This window comes from Agelaius phoeniceus, chromosome 5 (genome assembly GCF_051311805.1).
Source record: "Agelaius phoeniceus isolate bAgePho1 chromosome 5, bAgePho1.hap1, whole genome shotgun sequence".
In the NCBI taxonomy this organism is placed as follows: domain Eukaryota; kingdom Metazoa; phylum Chordata; class Aves; order Passeriformes; family Icteridae; genus Agelaius; species Agelaius phoeniceus.
The window spans coordinates 55186025-55207108 of record NC_135269.1 but is presented as its reverse complement, the minus strand read 5'-3'; the positions used below and the strand labels follow the sequence as shown (position 1 = coordinate 55207108).

At 39.2% G+C, this 21084-nt stretch overlaps 1 protein-coding gene across 3 annotated transcripts; it reads right to left on the bottom strand.

Annotated features, from left to right (window-relative positions):
* Positions 1–5795: 5795 nt before the first annotated feature.
* On the bottom strand, positions 5796–20993 carry ALG12 (ALG12 alpha-1,6-mannosyltransferase). Of its 3 annotated transcripts, none has more exons than XM_054631648.2 (10): positions 20741–20993; positions 16785–16974; positions 16507–16639; positions 15816–15989; positions 14274–14468; positions 12855–12958; positions 12180–12403; positions 11296–11465; positions 11034–11109; positions 5796–7107 (listed from the first exon to the last, which is right to left on the bottom strand). In XM_054631648.2, the coding sequence occupies exons 2-10, from the start codon at positions 16947–16949 to the stop codon at positions 6876–6878; spliced, it is 1473 nt and encodes a 490-aa protein (XP_054487623.1). In that variant the 5' UTR covers positions 16950–16974; positions 20741–20993; the 3' UTR covers positions 5796–6875. The 3 variants fall into 3 exon arrangements, with proteins under 3 accessions (XP_054487623.1, XP_077035179.1, XP_077035180.1); XM_077179064.1 differs by lacking the exon at positions 20741–20993 and adding an exon at positions 19663–20226; XM_077179065.1 differs by lacking the exon at positions 20741–20993 and having other exon boundaries at positions 16507–16655; positions 16785–16965.
* Positions 20994–21084: the final 91 nt, after the last annotated feature.

Genomic DNA, 21084 nt, shown 5'->3' with positions numbered 1-21084 from the left:
TCTCAGTTTTTTTCTCCTACATTTTAACTGTGAATATAACCTTGACCCTTGTAGAGGAGATTTTTAATCTCTCCAAACCAGTGGAGAAGAGAGAGGATGAAAAAACCCCATATTTCTTTATAAACAAGTGATGCAATTTTTACTCAAGGCTTGAATGTAATACAGGCTTATGACTTAAAGCAGTGTGGAGTCACATCAAACAAGGAGGAATGCTGGCAGTGAACAAGCTCACCTGAAAAACACAGCTCTCTGGACTCAAGAATCTTGGCTCCTCTGAAGGGAGTCTTTGCTGTAGCTCCTATCAAACTCCCTCTGTGGTGGAGAGTTGTAGTGATGGCAGTTTGTAGTCCAAAATCTGCTTCTTAGTCATACAGATAATTAATTGTATAGTCATGCTTTTTATCAAAACATCCTGAGAACAAAAGAACTAGTCACTATTTTTAAAAGTAAAATTTCATCAAGTTAGTCTATTTATACCAGTGATTTCCCTTTTTCATTTTGCTTCCATTTGGATTTTTTAAGGGCTTAGTTCTTAAGACTGCACTGTTTCAGTGTCAGCTTGGCTAAGAATGAATTAAAGGCTTATGTTAGAATTTTTTTAAGATAATATGCAGGCCCAAAAGACCTTAAAATTGAAGCACTTAACTCTTAAATAAAAATAAGGGAAACTGAGAACATAAAGCAGCTGTTTTCAATTGTAAGCCTTGATCCTTCTATAGGAGTTACAGGAGCATCTCCTTCAGATCAGGCACTGCTGCCTGTCAGAAAATAATGGTTCCAAAAGAAGGGCTGAAAGCTTTCATTGAAGCTTGAGGTAAGTTATTGAGTGACTGTTTTATGTTGGGTTTGCCTTATTATTTTTAATGTAAATTCTTAGTGATTGCAAAAATTTTATGGTTTTACAACCCTTCTCATATTTGTAATAGATAAGACCCCCCCCAAATTTTAAAAATTGTAAAAAGCAATTTTTACAGTGCTTTCCCTTAGACTAATAAAGTTGTAAATAGTGGGAGTTCTCATCAACCTGAGTTTGTGCTGCACCAATCCCTGTAGCAGCGACAGTTCCCTGATGCATAACATGGTGACCCTGCAACAGTGATACTTAAACAGATACTTTCAGTACATTAGCAACTTCAGAAATAAATATACTAAGCAGACTTTTTTTCAGTGTTAGCATAGAAAGTAAAGTGTAGATGATACTTGGCCATCATAAAAATCTTAAAGCCTTTGCTTCTTTTAAAAGTAGGCAGGTGTGGCAACTACACACAAAAAATAGTTTGTAGTAATAAAGGTAGGAAGGGGAAGAAGTTGAGATCTGCAACAGCCTTTTCAAAGAACTCAGGTCTTGTGAAGGGTATATAATGGAAAGTATCTATTGAGATGTATATTATGCTTCAGAAACCTGAGATAATGCTTCCCCCACATTTGCTTCTTTTTATATGGGGCCTCTTTCCCTGCTTACCAAGTCCAAGTGAAGAAAACGTGTTTGCAGAATTTAGTCAGTGAGCTTTTGCTACCAAAAACCCTTGCTTCCCAAAAGTAGCTTCTGAATTTATAAAGAACTGAAATCTCAACTAGAGCAGTGTCAAGACCAGTGTAAGGATGTAATTGATTGAATTGATAACAGCTCAGAGTAGGTGTTTACAGTTTTTGAGATTTCTCCCTTAAAGTAGCTTTTTTTTCCTGCCATTATTCAGACCTGACCGTATTAAATTTTCATTTAATTACCTCCAAACATAGGAAAACTAAATACACACAGAGACACACACATATATATATATAATACAGAATTAACAAATTACACTTTCTAGTTTTATTTAGATTTTATAAACTAAGCATTTTACTCTTACACAAACATATTCATCTTTTGCTTTATTCTTAGCAACAAGAAACAGTGATTCTTTACCTTCTTGGTTTCATTGCAAAGCTGACCCAAAAGTGATTTCATAAAATGAGTATGCCAACCAGAAATAGTAACCACGGTGATATCCCCAACTCAGGTATCACCTTGGGTCCTAAGGACTGGATCTTTGCTTAAGCTGCCCCTGACTCTTATTTAATCTATGAACCAATGCCTTCTTCCAGCTTCCTAAACTGGCAATTTTGAAGGAAAAGGTGGACTCCATTTCAGGCAGCATTTTTACCTTATACTTGGCACAAACTGACAGATGAAGCCTTGGTACAGAACCACAGGCACCTGTAGCTGAAATAAAGCAGAATTGGTGAAAGACTGCCTGTAACAGTAAGATGTAGAATTTCAAAAGAAACATTGGCTTCCCTTTCTATCATAAAGGTCTGAAATGAGCAACCAAAAAGTAGTTAGAGTTGCTCATGGTTATCTAAAGAGCTGATCTAAAATAAGTAGCTGCATACAAAATGGACCAGTTACACTTTGAAATCCTACATATATAAATAGGAAATGAAGAAAACCTTTGTAGAGATATTTGTTATTTAGCATAAGGAGTTTTTGCAAATATCCTTTTAATCTTCGGTGTCATGTGTTAAGCAGATAGTGATGCATTTCATGTCTCACTGTTTAACAGCCTCTTAACATTAGTTTTGGCATAGTTGAGACTAATTATGTAAGCAGTTCACTGAGATAGTTGTGGCTAAACACTCTTGCTTACATCAATGCTAAGTTCAGCTTGATGAAAAGTTTTCTTCTTTTCTTGCAAACAGAAAGTGAAGTCACTTGTACACGAAGGAGCCTTTGAATACTATGAAGGAATGCTCTTTGAGAGTGGTGCTAGAATGGGAGTATATAAGTCTAAGTAGTAAGTCTATATATAAGTCTATACATGTAGTAAAGGCAAGCAATATTAGGCTATGATTTCTGGAATTTCTGTGTAAGTTATTAAAAAATGCTGTCAGATGCAAGGGAAACACTCTTTCTTGCATTGAAATTGATACAGCAAACCAATGCTAAGAACTCATATCCATTTCCAAGTTTCTTAACATTAGAAGAACTAGAAATATCCAGGAAAATAAGAATGATCCTGGAACAACTGTAACTTCAGGAGCAGCAGCACAATCTCAAGCTTTGTTCTGAATGTGTAACTTGTCTCACTAAGGGGATGTGTGAAACAGCCAGGGAGCAAGAAAAAGGAGTGTGCTCAGTGTTTCAGAATGCATTGCACAAATAGATTGCATTGAGGTTGTGTTCTGATGGATAAACAAAGTTAAAACCTGAGACATGCTCTGTTTTTCCCTCAGTGGTAGCAGATAAATGTATTTGATTTCAGATCCAATGCAACCATTCTCCATGCCTCCTCACCCCAATTTAGATCAAGAGAGAAGACCCATAGCAAGTACTTAGGGCAGGTATAAGATCAATATAGTCTGATTTTTTCCAGCTCTTGATATTAGAGACTTTGTGAACTGGAAGTTGTTCCTTGATCTTTAGTTCTTTTGATTCTTGATGCAAGAGTCATCTGTTCACCTTTGTTTTGAAGCAGCTTTTACTTTCAGCTTCCAGAAATGTCCTCTATTAGCAAGTTCCACAACATTTTTTTCATGCAATTACTTTATTTAGTTTTATAACAAGAATGTCCTATGTCTCAGGCTGTAAGACTCTGATTATTCACCTTCTTCAAGTGAAATGGCATGGTGAGGTATTTTTGTCCAAATAATCTGTTCAACTTTTTACAGGAACAAGCATTGCTTCCAAGAAATTAAGTCAAACTTAAAAGAGCAATGTATGATGCTACACAACATTTGACCCTTGGGGAGTTTAAACAAGACACCCTGAAATAAATCTCATTCTATACCAGCATTATAGATTAACTGTACTATCTGTCTTTTTGTTTTATTCAGGTTAATTCAACCTTCAGTTAATTCAACATACTCACCTTATTTCTGTTTTTGTTAAGAAAAACAATTATTGTTACTGTAATCAGTCAATTCAAAAGGTATTTTTAAGAACTTATATAAGCATGAGAAATTTATTACTTTAAAGTCTCTTCAAAAATCCCAAGTGATTAGTCACTGTCCTCCTACCTGCCCAGTTCATTCTCTAACCTGACGCTTCCTCCTATGCATGTCCCCCAAATGCAGAAGAACTTGTACTATCCCACTTCAAGTTTGCAGAAGGAGCAGACTTCCTTTATGCCTTCTTGTATTTAAGGGAACTTGAACTCACTTTTTTCTTCCATGCAAGTACCCTGAATATTCATTTATATTAAATGAGAAAATACGCTCTGTTCTTATGGAGCTAAAGAAAAGCACCACAAGAGATGTTGGAGACGAGAAAATTAATTTAAGGAGAGAGGGCTTTAGTTTCTGTTCCAAGGATTGCTTGTTTTATTCGAACAGCCTTTAGGGAAAAACTGTAGTAATCTTCATCCCAGTTTGCCAGCTGCCCCTGCTTATTTCAAGTGAGGGCCACCATGATATTCATGGCCTGTGTCTGAGGCAGTTACCCATAAAATCATAGCTAGAACGGAATACATGAGTTGGAAAGGACACACAAGGATCATCAAAGTTCACTCCTAGTCCTGCACAGGACATCTCCAAGAGACACACCACATATACTTGAACTCTGTCAGGCTTGGTGCTGTGACCATGTCCCTGGGGAGCCTGTTCCAGTGCCCAGCCATCATTTGGGTGAAGAACCTTTTCCTATTATCCAACTTCAACCTGCCCTGATACATGCTGTTACAGAGGTCATACAGCCTCAGGTACTGTGGTGCTCCATGCACTGCCTGGGTCACAATCTAGCCCTTTTAGCCACAAAACCAAAGTTGCAGATTTTCAAACTAAGCACTTTCAATAACCACACATGGAGGACAAGATGTAACAGGACACAAATAAACTTCAGACACTCTTCAAAACTGCAATCCAGTATCTCTTTCCTGTCTCCCTATATGTATTTTATCTTTCTCTACCCCAAACAAATAGAGTAAAAGCCCACTTTGAGCTGATTGCTTCTATTTCCATGGGTGGTGAGGCTGTGGAGAGTAGTAGACCTGAGCTCCACAGCTGAACACCATCACTGGTTTAAGTCCCACAGGTAGCAGCACCCACACACCAGAGTAAGTCTGTGGAAGGACTGTATGATGTGAGGATGAAATTCAGCAAGATGAAACTCTTCAAATGCCTCGTGTACGTCTTCACTGCCACTTCAGACAACAGCTTGAGATGCCTATTCTGCAAGCAGAATAGTTGAGTTCAGTGGCCCTAGGTTTTCTCTGTAGGTGATAGAAGCAAGTTCCTGCAGAGGGATTCTGACAGCCAGGGATTTGGAAAGCTGGAGCATCCACACAGACATTTGTATACACCTGGGCAGGATAAATTTTAGTTTGGGTTCTTGAGTTGTGGATTCCAGTGTGGGGGAGTTACATGAAGTCAATGATTAGCCTTAACATGAAGGCCTACCTACATCCTTAAAAGTTTTCCTTTGTGTGGTTCCAAATTTGCAGCTATTTGCACATGTATTTCCTTCTGTCTCTTGTGAATTGTTTGATGTTCAAACTGGCTCTGGAGGAAGGTAGATTTTCTTCCAAAGACAAGTCAAATAGATAATAAATACTTGAATGATTTAAATTTCAAGAGCGGCCAGAGACTGGACCAACAAGTTCTGCAGGTTGCTTTTGCCAGATCTGCTCAGGCCAAGGAAGCCTGGGCAACAACAGCCACCCTCGAGGGAGCAGGCCCCACCCCACCAGATCAGTTCCACTGATACATAATCTAGAGACAAAAAGAAAACATGGTTCTAAAAACTGAAACATACACAGGGTAAAGTAGTTCCTGAATCAAGCAAATTTAAGAATAAAAAGAAAGCAAACAAAACAAACAAAAAAAAACCAAACCACTTTATTCCATAATTATACTTTACTCAAGTTTTCAGTCAGCAAGGAATAGTTTTCTGCCCATGATACTTTCAATGATTCTGACATTTTACACTAATGGAACTTCTGTCATTTAACAACTGGCCCTAACCAGAATTCTAACCTTTTTTCCTTGTTCCATTCAGCAATCTATGCAGACATCCTTAACAAAAACATCTAATAAAGAAACTACAGAGCATGCAATCTTACCCTAGTTTATATAATGCAGCACATGGCACATTAGAGTACTCCTTTCCAAACTTAATAAAAAAAAGTAAAACAGCACGTATCTTAAAGTGGGCATTTTCATAGGTAATTTTTACACTGAAAATTAAGATACCATTACAGCAGAAGAGGGGAAAAATTATTTTAAAGATTCTTTTTCTCAGGAAATCCAAGTTACTGCTTTTTCATGAGCTGTTGGAATGAAGATAATCATCCTTAGTACTCAAATCTGTTATGAAGCAGTGCTTGTGAAGAGGTCCAACTGCTTTTTAAGTGAATGTTTCATTAGTTTGGGAGCCTACAGGGCACAATTAGGCATTATGACGAAGCAACGATGAATATGGCTTTCCTATGTTTATAACACCATTGGGTTTCACACTGGCAATCTGACAGCTGAGGGGGTTACAATCCTGCAGATACATAAAGTAATACAACTCTGCACACATAGATTACATATTAAATTATTGCCCTAGCACAAACCTGTTGGTTTTGTATCTTATACAGGACAATTAGGACATACCTGTGCTACATGATGAAACAGACTACCAAACCAAGTAGACAGGTTTTACTTAATACCACTAAACTTGAAGGCAACCTCTCTCAAACATATCTAACAATACAACTCAGTATACTGAGCATATACTGACTAGGAATGCACTGTATTATTTGTAAGAAACAGGACAGAGCTAAATACCAACTGGTACAGAGATTTTCTCTGCCTCTCCATAGAAGCTGAGTTGCAGTGCTGGAATGACAATTTGCTGCTGTCTTATATAGTTCACTCATCAGCAAAAGCACATCAAAAGACTTACTTAAAATTCACAGTCAAGATGATAGAGGAAGTTTTTCCAACAGTACTAATTTTGGTTTCAAGTTTAAAGTAAAAGGAGGTAGTGCAGTAAGGTTCAACCCAATTTTACTGATGCCAGGTATATTTGCCAGTGGCCTGTGGGTTGTCTTGTAATGTGATATTTGAAGAGGATTTGTTTCCATCAGTATATGTGTGTAAGAAAACATCAACTGGTCTCCTGGTTTAACATCTTCTCTTTTGTCATACCTGTAAAGAACAAAGAAGATTTATTTTTATTCCTTGTTTTACCTATTAAAGATGGCCATTATTGCAGAGGTATCCAAGATGAAACACAAAAATAAACTAACATTCTCAGTTACATCTCCTGATTAAATAGTACTAGAGGAGGAAATAGTATTTTTTAAGAATGTAGGGACTCAGTCATTCCACGCAAGTCTTTCTGCTGCTACTGTGATATACATCACGACTCCTAGAAAATTTCTTACTAGTTTCCTATTTCAATTTAGTGGAGAAAGGACTCCAAAGCCTAAGATTGTAGGAAACTGGACCAATTTTTAAGTTTTACTCTACAAGAATTGCATTTGGAGAAACGTGGAGGTGGTTTTGTTTTGTTTTTGTTTGGGTTTTTTCCTGCTTTTTTTTTGTTTGTGGGGTTTTTTAGTAATGCTAAAAAATACCTTATGTGATACTTAATCAGAAACCCTTTTCTTCTGGTACTCATACATTAGAGTGGGAGCCTCAGAGAATAGCAGGAGACCTCCTTGAACACTGGAGGAAAGAAGGAGCCTGGCAGTTACAGTACTAATTTGGCACTTGTTATTTCTAAGTTCAGTTCCCTGATCTACTACATGTTTGGGCAGGTCACTTTGGGTCAGCTTTTATAAACTGTTTAAGTACAAGAATACATATAAATTATATATAGAATTAAAAAAAAAAAGGAACTACTGAGTTCTAGGACTATTCATTATGTACACTTAGAGTTATTTCTTAAAAGGATTTATGTTCAATCTAGCTTTTGGCAGTGATGTGAAAGATCTAGTTTCAGCCAGTTTTCATTTAATCTAAGCCCAAAACTGAAGTTCATTATCTCTTAGGAGCTGTATGAGCCCCTTTAATCTTCTAGGAATTGAGACAGGTATCCCTCACTGTCTCATGAGGACATGGTTCTACTTTGCAATAGTTATTTGTTCATTCACTGAGGAGAGTCTTATAGCTTCTATAATGTTAGAATATTCATACTGGACATGGCAGCCTGATCGAGTCCTGACTCCAGCAACTTCAAAGGAGAAGAAAGAGGTAAGTTCATTCCAAAGCACTCCATAAACCACTGTTGGGCTCTGTAACCTCAGTGAAGAGCAGTGCCCCATTCTTCACCTTTTCTGTTGCCCTGTTCTGTGAACTGTTTTCTACCAGCACTTGGAGCTCCCATTCTTAGGCACCTGAATCCTTCCACACATTTCACAGGCATCTTACTCAGGCCGTGACTTTCCTTGCAGATGTAGACACAGGTAAGGAAGCAGTGCAGTCCCAGCCCTACGTACCCTTAAATGCACCAGGATTAAATCCACCCTGCATCTTTGCAGGCCTGGCCTCTCATCTGCCTGAATTCCCTGAAAAAAATCTCTACTGACATTTTTATAATGCTGCCTGACAGGGAAGTCATTAACATTTAAGATATTTGAAGGAAGTACTTTACAGAAAATCAGAGGTTTTGTGTGAATTGTTAACTGAAATTTTGGCAACTCAGGAAGGACCCCAGGCTGACAGAATTCGTAAGTGTCACTAAATACACCATATAATGCAGAATTAGACTGCACACTGAACAGGTGTTTTCTACTTTTAAAACAATTGCATGCTAATTTCACCTGCTATTTCCAAAAATATCACAATACCCCTTAGGTTGGTAGATATATCCAAACTGGTAGAAGAAACTGCATTACTTTGTAACAACCTTACCAACTACTAATTTCACATTTTCTTCATCAGCAAGTAAAAGGCCTTTCATCTGGCTGCATGTATTTTTGAATTGTATTATTTTAAATACTTTAAGCTTACACAGCATATTTATTCAGGGTTCAAAGAGACTGCACTAATTGAAGATGAGATTGTAACACCTGTTCCTTGTAAGAACCTGCATCAAGCTCCTTTCAATCACCCTTTGAAGAAAAATAATAGATTGCTTGCGTTTTTCTTGAGGCAAATAGATCTAATCTGAGCACACCACTGAAAGCTGATAACTTTAAGACACTTTTATTAATGGACTGCAGTTATCTGATGAATCATCAGCCTTCACAGCCACCCCATCCCTAATCAGTTTCCACCTGACATATACTGTCAATGAAGAGGTTAAGATAGTTTTCACCCATGTGAAAGGATGCCACTTTCTTGGACCAGAAAATGGACAGGTGGTGCCAATAAACTTTGCACTGCTGTGCTGTCAGACCAAGTGGTAGTCCTGTGTATGATGCTCAGTTGTGGATTTTGTCTGATTTTTTTAATGTGAAACTTTATGCTGAATCAGCCCTTCCTTTAACCTTTGTTTTGCTGAGTACAGATAAAAGTGAGAGAGAAACTGCTCTGTAGCTGTAACACCATGAAACATTATCAGTGACAGGGATATTATTAATTCACCTTCCAATCCCACCAGGCCTTACAAACCCAAAGCAATCCAACACTCTCCAACTCAAAAAGCTCATTGGAATGAAGCACTACTGAGAGAGGAGAGTTGTATTCAGAGTAGTGTGTGTATTTAAGTATATTTTAAAACCCCAAATATTGAAACATTTTAGCTGTCATGCACATTCTATCCCTTGTACTCTAGCAGCTTAATGTGTCTTCCTAATTAATGGTTTAAGACTTTCTCTAGATTCAGCATACAAAAAAAACAATTTCAAAAAAACAGTGGATAGGTAATTGTGAAGGCTTTAAACAGTCTGTACCATCATCAGGAGAGTGCTTGGAAATAAAAAGGCATAGGAAGATCGATGATTTTTCTTATTCCCCTGGAAGCATTCTCTCCTTCTTCTGCTTTACTTCCAAAGTACTTTTATCTCTAAACATACCAGTAATTAAATTATGTTCATCTGGTCCTGAATACTGTGACTGGGGAAAAAGAACTCTATGCTCAGAATACTTCTTAAATCAAAATCTGCTTGTGTTCCTTATGTTTTGTGCAGTATGAAGGGAGGCTTTGTGTCACCTTCTAATGAATCATTTTCATTTAATTAATTTTCATTTAAATTAAAACCTTATGTTTCAGCTGAAGAGGTAGGCTTAAAAATCAGAAAGGTGCCTACTTTTTGGTTTTCATTCTGAAAAGCAAATGATGCCACCTCACAATGTTTCCTACTATTCATTCCAATATTCTCTTTTAAAAAAAGTGTCTATATATCACTGCTGGTCCTAGTAACAAAGCACTCAACAGCCTTCCCTCTGAGCTAATGAATGTGTTCACAGCAGCAGCTTCAATGCCATCTATATGAGGGATGTGCCACATAAAACCAGACTTTCAATATTAAAATGTACATGAGCCTCACATTGCCTCACATCATTCAGACAAATAATTATGTACACTGTTCTGCCAAGAAAGCTCTGTTTCACAAGGTCTAGTGGGGTATCAGACCTAGCTGTGTTAAACATATTGGTATTAAGTTTGGTAAGCTAACAATTTTTGTGCTGTTTCAGATGTCTTTAGAATCCCAGAATTATTAAGGTTGGAAAATATGTCTAAGAGCATCAAGCCAAATTGTCACCTTAGCACCACCACCAGCACATTCACCATTAAACCGTGGCTCCAAGAGCCATATCCAAACTTTTAACACTTCCAGGGATGGTAACTCACAACCCTTGCCATGAAGAAATTTTTCCTAGTATCACACCTAAACCTCCCCTGGCACAACTTGAGGCCATTTCCTCTTGTCCTCTGAAATATTCTATGCTGTACAGGCAAATCAGAATCAACCAAAACAATGAAAAAACACTGCAGTGCTTTATTTCCGATATGGCAGCACTGCAGACATCAAAAATTCTCTGAAGATTCATATTGTTCTTAAGCTGGTTTAATAAATATGCTGTACCAGAAATGGTGTTTGCAATGCTTGTCCCTGTGCATATGCAAAAAAAGAAAAAGCAGGCTCCTGTCCTCAGATGAAAATACCTCGTTCAGAACATACCTCCAATCAGAATTGATTTCTAGAAACCGAGAAACTCCCGTCTGTGCTGCAGCCACGTCAATGTGAACAGAGACATCTACATAAATAAAGAAAATAGAATACAGTTTCAAAATTCTTCCAAGTATACTCTGATTAATAATAAATTAACAAAATAGTAACAAAGAAGATGTGTGTACCTAGTTTGAAGAAGTAGTATTCAATACATGAAAAGATATACTGAAATTAAGATTAGGTGAACATACCTCCAGCCAGCTTTACATACCTGCTGTTGAAGGTACCAACTCATGCAACTTCTGTATTGCCACTCCTCCAGGATAATTGAAATGTGAAACATATAAAGATGTTCCTGAATAAACAGCATTGAGTAGAAGATGCATTATAATAAAGAATGATCCAAGTTTGTACAGCCAGGATCTCCGGTAGTTATTCAGACTGTTGAGGAAGAGAAAAACAAGGAAGAATAAACTGTTATTTTCTTTCACACTGCTCAGTGACTACTGTGACACAACTCTTACAGAAACTCCACTTCTAGATAATAAAAATTAATAGAAATTTTATTAACTCTGTATGGCATATATTTATTACCAATTTCTAGAAGATTAACTTCTAGTGACATTTAAATTAGAATACTCTCATTAATAAAACTAAGACAAACTTATCAATAAAGCTAAGTATTTCTGTGTTTCAGCTATGAATATATTCTCTTTTAAAGAAGTTAAACTCTGAACTTCAATTTGTTTTCTCAATATACCCAAACAGAACTATAACTCCATGTTTCACAAGCCTTGCCTGTGCATTAAACTATCTCCTGAAGTAAACTGTGCTAACAGCTCAGGAGTACTGGAATAAGTCTTCCTTTCTGGTAAATAAAGTGCATTGTAACAACCTAACAGTAAAATTAGGGCTCTACTCTCAATTCTCCTCCAGACTTCCCAAATAGTCCCATCAAAGCATTTGACTTTTCTGAGTTTCCACTTCTCTCTGCAGTCAAATGGGTACAAAGACCTCGAACTCCTTTCTACAGCACATGAATATTTCAGTATGATCCAGAGGTCAAGATGAAAAAAGTGCATAAAAATAGTACTAATAGTTTTCCTTTTGCATTTTCAGAGGGAAAAAACCCAACAAACAGGATTTTGAACTTACATTCGTGAGCACATTTTAGCAGCCACTATGTTGAAAACGGGGAAAGTATAGATGATGAAACGCAGCTCTTTGTGTGGGAGAAACGAGTACAAGAAAATAAAGCCCAGTGCTGGCAGAAGTAAAATCCGAGTTCTCTTTTCTGTTACCCCTAAAGGTACAAATATTATGCTGCATCCCAAAGCACGAGGCAGGGCTGAATAGAAATACCACAAGAAGGGAGAGGTCTTCAAGGTGAAAAGAGTTAAGGATGCTTTCACTGTTAACAAGTAAAGTAACTATTCATTACATTAGTATCCACAAATTTTGCAAATATGAAGTATACTTTTTATGTACACATTCTTCCAGCCTTTCATTTTCTGTCTCATCTTTGGAGAACTAAAAGCAGTTGCTTAATTACATTCACATTACCCAACAGAGACACATCAAATGGCACTAATGATGGGCAACATGAAACACCAAGGGGAAGAAACCTGGCTTTATACTGGTAGAACACAAAGAGGCAAGAAAAAGCAGAGGAGACTTACAATTTGCAGAAACACCTAAGGGACAGACACTGTCTCATAAGTTTTAAATAATGAAAAGTAGAATCTAACGCCCTGAGTCTCAGGAGTAAGTCACATCAAGTCTTTGCTTTGGCTGGTAGTGTTCTTTTTCTCTGGATGTTTCAAAGGATACTCCCCAGTTGGAACTTTTGTTTAAAACTGTGTTATACCAGAGCACTTTCCCCTCAGGCCACACAAGCTGCCTCCAAAATAGAGAATCCACAGCAACTGTTAGCCCTAAAAAAATTAAAGAGATAAAAATCTGCATGAACTAAAAACCAGGGAAAAGCAAACTAACACATCCAAATAGAACACATACAGCACATTGAGACCAACATACACTGAAACATGCACTGTAAGCCTCAATCAAAACCACAGTTAAGGCTGAATATGTCTGTCGTGCAGGGAAGTGAGGCACTTCTGAACAGAAGCCTTTAAAGGAGCATGTTAGACATGAATCCCCAATTGGGATTCACCCCACTCCAACCCCAGGTTTGAAAAAAGGGTGTAATTGAGGTTTGTTTTAGAAAAGTATTAAGAGCATTAAATGTAATGAACGATAAGAAGCTCATGTTAACTTCAAATAGTACTAAATAAATTTTTATTGTAAAGCTACAACTGCTTTTTGTTAAGTTAAAAAAACAATCACAAAACTACTATTCATTAGGTGGAGGGAGAGAGAATGAGAATAAGGGATGAAAAGCAAAAAGAAAGCAGCAAAATTGTCAGCCTTATCTCCTCCACTCAGCTCTGTGAAAATTGCTCTAGTATTTAAGGGTTTTGCTCAAATAGGAAAGGGGAGTGCCAGTGGTTAATTCCCATTGGACCTCCAAACTCTTACATCATGAGGTGCCTCCAAATGCACCTGGCATAACTGTTTAATGTTTCTATTGTGCACTCTGCTGCCAGGGGTCATCATCACATATCTAACAACAGCATTTTTAATTAGGTAGGCTGGTGGAGCAGCTTAGAGTATTTATGTGCATATACACGAGGTCTTCCATGGATGGGTAGAGACAAGGGAATTTTTCAACCTCTGCAGCATGGAGATCACTTAAGCTGTTAAATTTAATTTAATAATGGAATAGAACTGAACTGCAACTTTCCCCACAACCCTCCTGCTTGGTATTTCTGCCTGTCACACCGTTGTATTTTATCCTGGGACTCAGCTTATCACTACGGCAATAGATACTATGCACAAGTAGCTACAGCCAGGTATTAACTGTACTGAAGTCAACTTGCACATCTCAGCCTCTTCAAGATCAGGACATTAGAGTGTAACCATCTAAAGACAGAGGCCACAGTAGCCTTCCCTGCTCTGCACACATCTATTTCCTCACACAGAAATTTTCAAAGAAATAAAAAATCTCATCATATTATTAGCAAATAGAATCAAACTAAAACAATAACAACTCACAACACCCCACTTACTCTCTTTCCACTGCCACCCCCCAAAAAGAACCCTTAAGGGCCACTCAACAGATAAATCAGTCAAAACTCCAGACTTCTCTTGAACTTCATGTCATTTGCTTTCTTCCAAGCAAACACTTACCCAACCAAAATATTCCAGCAGGAACAGCATGGGAAAGCACCTTGAAAATGGAGATTCTTTTAGTTAATAATGTCACCAGGAGCATGAGGCCTAAGAATATGCAGAGCTCTGATCTGAAGACTATAATTGCCAAAGCTGAGAACCAAATGAAAGGCCTTTGCTTTTGCTGTATCCAAAATGTCAATGCCAGGAGCACTGCAAAAAAAAACCAACAAAACAAACAAAAAAACCCCAAAACACATCACTCAACATACTGAACTATTTATTTTCTAAAGAGTAACATTCAATGCTATCTTCTTGTTCCTCTAACTTCCCAGCAAGCCTCTCTTGGTCTTACCACCATTTCTAGTCCAGAAATTCTTCCTTAGCTAGAGAAATGTAATTTGGAATAATGCACAGCTTTATACTGTTGATGCTTAAGTAATTAGGAAAAGTGTAACCACAAGGAACAGATGGAAACTCTTTCTAGGCAGTGTATTTAATAGCTATTGGTGGGGGGGAAAAAAACAGACCTTAAGGGAGTACTAAAAGCTTCTCAAACTACAATTCATAATTATTATTATTATTGCTCAATATCAGCTGGGCAGTTAGTTTATTCTCTTGGCTAAGTATATTCTATATTCATGATAACACAAACCCATTTCAAACACATAAATGAGACTACAGACTACTGCTGAGGGAGGAAGATCTATAAATTCATTCACATGATTAGGTGGGACACACTGTATCTCTACAGATGAAGTTGTCTCTACTTTAGCTTAAATCTGGACATAGTAATGTGCTCAGGATCCTAAGGAAAACGTGAAATACTAAGGTACAAAATCATGAAACAACTTGTATTTTTTAATATTCAAAAATTATCTGAGACATTACTAGACACTTTATCTGACAATTCATCTGCTTTTGTTTATCATTTCTCATCTGTACAGGTTCTTACATCAACCTCACAATGTTATTAGCTGAACAACTTGCACTGAAGCATTTAGTGACTCAGTAAATATCTGTCACATGTGATTAATCTTCCTCTTCATCAGCTCTGGGGGAAAACTGTGTATGTAGAGAAGGGCTTGACATTGATTTTTTTAATTTTTTTTAATGTAAGTATAGAAATTGCTGCATTTGTACACAGCTTCAGAAGAGGAAAGTGAAGATGGTGAAGTAGGAGTCTCTTCTACAATCCCATTTGAAAGTCCTTTCCTGTGCAGACCAAGTTCACTGGGTTTTTTTGAACTGCAGGTACACCTCATCCCTTTTCATAGCTCTATGCTTTATGCATTAGACATGTGAACCCAAACCTCTAGCTAATCAAAGCCATCTGACAAAACCTACATGTACTCAGATTCAATAAAACTTGATTAAGCAGTCACTGTAAGCATAGATGGTAAAAAGAGAATGAAATCTCAAGCTTTTTAGTCTTGTTATCACACAAATCAATCAAGTAGATATGTCAATTTGGTCTGACCATACTTTTCCTGTGCTTTAACTACTGATACATTTGAAAAGAAGTTTTAAATTTTAAATTTTTTCCTATGAAATACCTACCAAATGGAAGTGCAAACACATTAGGGAGAGTTCTTGTACAGTAAAACATCAAATGAAACTGAGTAACAGTGATGAGACAGAAGATTGATGCTGTAGTTGCTCCAAACTGTTTTCTAACTTCTTTCTGCAGCTTCCATAAGGTGTAAATCACACTGAGCCCCAAACTTCCTCGGACTATCAGGAGAATAAAAACAGGAATCAAAGAGTAGTATCAGATGGATCACTGATGAATAGCCATGTTATATAATGTAATGGAAGATATTTTGAAGATTAACACTTAAGATACCACAATATAACTTCCTTCAAAGAAACAAAAAGCCAAAGAAAATTCCATTTAGTTTATCTGTTCTAATCCACTTTTAACTTGTCTGGTAGTTCTGCACAAAGGTCAATGCTTCCATGCCAAAGTTAACAATCCTTTCTGAAGAGCACATGGGAGGGAACTCTCTGAAGAGACTTGAGACCCTTGTTTTTTCTACACTGCCGACATTTGTTAGCACACACCTTCTGTGTGTTGTTAGTTATTCCCAAAGAGGGAGCTGAATGGCCATGCTGCCCCAAGTACCATAGCATGGGTTTTCCTTCATTGAGGAAAAGAATATCACAATTTAACCATTGGTCCAAATGTAGAAACAATGTTTTAATTGGTGCTCGAATGGGTGACATCTCTGAGGATTCAAAGTTCTCATACCTATCAGCTGGGAATAAAACTTGGACATTCTTAGCACAGAAAGTATGTAGATAGCTGGGCTGGAAAGAGCAGCGATAAAAATTGGTCCAAGGAACGTTCTTGGGACAACTCCAGGAAATTCATGATGGTCATACTGCAAAAAGGAGAATCTACTTAAAATAAGCAAATTAGAAACAAGGGGAAAAAAATCATATTCACACTGCATTTATCCTACAGATACTGCAGGGAATTGTCACCTTTAACACTGTCCAAAAATGAAGACATTGTTTTCAATTTACCTTATCCAAGTCCAGCTGGTGGTACACCACATCATGGATAGCTTGTAGGTTAAAACTTTCCTCTACTTTTGTAAAAGGACAGACAGTTAAATGAACAAAGGCCACCACAATCAGCAGCAGCAGCAATGGGAATGACCGCCCACTTGAGCTCCTCTTCTGAGCCATCTTGGGTTTGAAATTCAGGTATATTCTATGATTATTAAAAAGAAAATAAAAATGAATTACATAAATAACATGGCATGAAGTGTACAACCAGAAAAAAAAGACTGATAATGCAAGGAAAATGTATTACAGCAGTCAAAAAGTTCAAACAAAGACTAGTAAGTCAAAAAAATCCAAGAAATTTTTTACTACATTCAGTGAATTAAGGTAGTCAAAAATATATTCAAAAGCATTTCAGAATTTATGCCACCATCTATAAATATAATTGTTTTAATTTTCACCTAAAAAACCTCAAGACAACATAGACCCTACCTAAGGAAGTATATCCCTTTGCACTCCATACTGCCCCACTGCTGAGTGTCACCTCAGTTATGTCTGTGATTAGTGGGACAGATAGCCTGGTAATGTACCCTCACTTTAACTGCACACTGGATTTTTACAGATGGTCTTTAGAAGATACTCTCTCGTTTGTTCAGGGCTCCAAAACCAGTGGAAGAGGATCCAGGAGGCTGAGAAATTGTTGAGAACAGAGTACTCTGATCTCCCGAGTTTGCCAGCAGCTCGGGCTGGACTTGGCCAGAGAAGGACAAACCCCCTCTGGCACCCACACGTGCCACTATGGCAAGAGACATTCTGTACCTCTGCTTCACACTTCTACCCAGAAATGAAGGCCCACTCTCCCTAGTGCTTCCTTTCACAACACTGCTGAGCTATTCTTATGGAAGTATTTATGTTGTATTTGATCATTACAATAAAATCACGCATCCAGATGATGCCAGAGCAAATCTATTTCATGTTCTTTTAACCTTCCCAAGTTTTTCTAGGTTTACAATTTAATAAAAGACATGAGATTTTGGTTATTCTTGCTCTGTTCTCACAGAGAAAAAATTCAAAACCAGCACTTTCAAGATACAACTGGGGTTTTGGTTAGAGATGTTTCTCCTGTGTTTTGGTCTAAATATGTCCATCAAACAGATGCAAGATAGTTGGCAGATTTCCTGGGATCACTTAGCAACTGCCTCCTAGAGCTACCTTTTCCTGAAGTGATGTTTGTGCTGCTCATTAGTAAAAATAAGTGAGCTCATGTTCCTTGTATTCACAATGAGCAGCAATAAATCCTGAAATTTGGGCACTTCCTGTAAATTGCATGTATCTGCATATTATTTTAAATACCTCATTGATTGCATCTCTTTTTCTGATGATTGCTTCTGCTGCAGGCTGTAACTGAAGCTCTAAGCCTGAGCTCAAAGACAGAGCCTTGTCAGGAGCCTAAACAAACCCTTCACCCCAGGAAGAGGGAATAGATTTTTAAACCTGTGCCTAGTATTACTTCTTTACAAGAATGGATAACCGTGGTTTATGCTACAACAGAATCCTCATCCCACAGGAGCAGGAAAAGAGGCATGGGACTGACCCCTCAAAAGTGTCAGGCAGGAACTAAGTCCCTGCACAGGGCAATTTACATTGCACAAATTCTTGCTGAATCCTTCCAATAAATGCAGAAGAATCTCATGATTCTGGTCAAACTTAATTGAAGAGAAAAATGGACACTGCAGGACCAATCCACTGCTGCACACAGCAACACGGCATGAGCAGCTCATGCATCGGGTGAAACCACATAGTGACCTGCAAGGTAGGTACTCCTGACTCCAAATTCTCAGCTTCTTAGCACTGCAGGTATTTTAGGACTCAATAAATCCTTGTAAAAGAACCCAAGTGCCAAGAAGCTCTATTTTTTTCCTTTTAAACTACATCATCTGCATAACAATGAGCTGTTACTATCACCTATAAATAGTGCACTCATTATCCTCTGACCGATCTACAACACAGCCCGCTCCTGGTATCTTTAGCTGATAACCACATGAGTAATCAGTCCCCAGCTTCCTAAATCAGAATGGAAGTGAAGCTACATAGCCCACACACAGTTTATCACAAGCTTTTTTTTTTTTTAAATCTTGTTGACTCCAATCCTTTTGTATGCCTGAAACAAGTAAGCACGACAGCATACTTGTACATCTTGGAGATAATTATATGCATTATAAATCCTGAAATTCCCTGAAGGGAAGCATGCTAGAAGATAAAAAACCAAAGCGTGAAGACAGCATCCAGGTTTCTGAGATAAAGCCTAATAAATTCAGTGGTCTTGTCAAGAATCAAGATAACTTGCTCTGTTGAAAATTGATGCTGACAAGCATCAAAATTCAAGTGGAATTTATCAAGACAGGTGGACACTGAATTTGATGATTAAAATAAATTTGCTATAATAAAAAGCAAATACTTGCAATTACAGTTTTTTATTTTTAAATGCCAAAACCACAGAAACAGTTTTTCACTTAATAAAAATAATTTAATAATGAAGCTTAGAGGATAATCATAAGCAATACACATAGGTTTGTCCATAGATTACATTGTGGCAACTTCAGAAGAATCATCCTCAGGCCTCTACAACACAGCCACACTGACTCCCCCCAGGAATTTACATCAAGACTGAATCGTAGAAGAGCAGGGGTCTTAAACAAAAAGGATTCATCTCTTCCTGGGATTAAACTGGGTGGAAAAAATATTGGATTTTCATGGAAAAAAAAAAAAAAAAAGCTGAAGAACTTCTATCGAAAATGGTTTGTTGCTGTTTTATACTTTTTCAGTGGAAGTATCATTAGTTCACATAGATTTTTTACTCTTTCCATGAAAAACCTACCATATTTAGCTCACTTACGTTTCTCAGACACACTTCAGAAGAGCTGTGATAGAGTCTGGCAGCCAAACTGCATGTTAAATGTGTCCGCAGTCATTTCACTTCCTCGCATGGAGGAATCTAAGCAGAACCACCAAGCACACCCCAGCATAAGGTCTTCTCTCTTGGGCTTGATCTAGCTTTGGCAAACCCACTTTGTCTTATCTTAAATTTCCATGGCTTTTTTCCTATGTTTGAATAGCTCTTCCAAGTTTGATATAGAGTTAATACCTCAATGAGGTCAGATTTAAACCTTTTAGTTGCTGGGATTGCTTTTTTTCCCTTGTATTAGGAAAAGACTGCAGTTACTATTCTTATATACACTTCCTCATGAGTTTCGAGACTGGCTAAAACAAAAAAACAAAAAAAAAACCAAAACCCAAAAAACTAAGAGGGATAAAAACAGAAGAGGTTGAGGCAGGAAATACAGTGTGGGACGCTACCAGACACAAAGCCACGACAGAGCGATAGAGAAAGAAATGGCACTCTTGGGGCCGAGGAAGAAACCTGCAGAATGCTCTCGACTGAAACCTACCCAAACCTCTCCAAATCCAACCCGACCACCCTCCCCGCGCCCCCAGTGTTCCCGGTCCCCGCAGGGGCACCCGGACCCCCACCCGCCCAGCCCGGCCCAGCCCCGCAGGTGCGCTCCAGGGCGGGTTTGAAGCGCCGCCCTTGCCAGGTCGCTCCTGTGAGGGGGCTCCATGAGGGCTCCGGGCCGAGACAAACACCCCCCGCCGCTCCTGCAGCCGCCGGCGCCGCCCCGAGGCCGCCGGGCCCCCGCGGCAGGGGCAGGCACCGCGCCCCGCGCACACTCTCAGGAGGCGGCTGCCCTGCCCGGCCGCGCTCCCTCCCTCCCGCCGCGCCACAGCTCCCGCGCCCGGGAGGCGGAGAGCTGGGGCGGGCGCCAAGCAGCGCCCGGCGGCGCTACCGGGAACGCCCTCTGGCCGGGCTGCAGCAAAGGCACGGCAGCTGGCGGCTCTCCCGCTGCCCCATCTCTCCCTCCCCGCCCGCCCGCACCGCCGGCCCGAGCAGCGTCCGCCGCCGCTCCCGCACTCACCGCGCGCGCGCCCACGTGGCCGCCCCGCAGAGGGCGCCGGCAGCGCGGGAGCGGCAGCGCCAGCCCCGCGAGCACGTGACCGCCTCCCCCGCCGGCCATCTTGGGTGAGGGCAGGGCACGCCCCCGGAGGCAGAAGGTCTCTGAGGCGGCTGCCGAATACAAATGGCGCGCGGTTCTGAAGCCCCTATGGAGCCCGTGCTTGCCCTTTCTCATGATGGCGGCGGCGCTCGCTCCAGCATCTCGACCCCGCCCGGCTCTCAGGGCACGCGGGGGGCTCCCATTGGTCCGGAGCGTGGCGGGCGCTGATTGGACCACGTCCCTTCGCTCCTCTGCCTCGACCAACG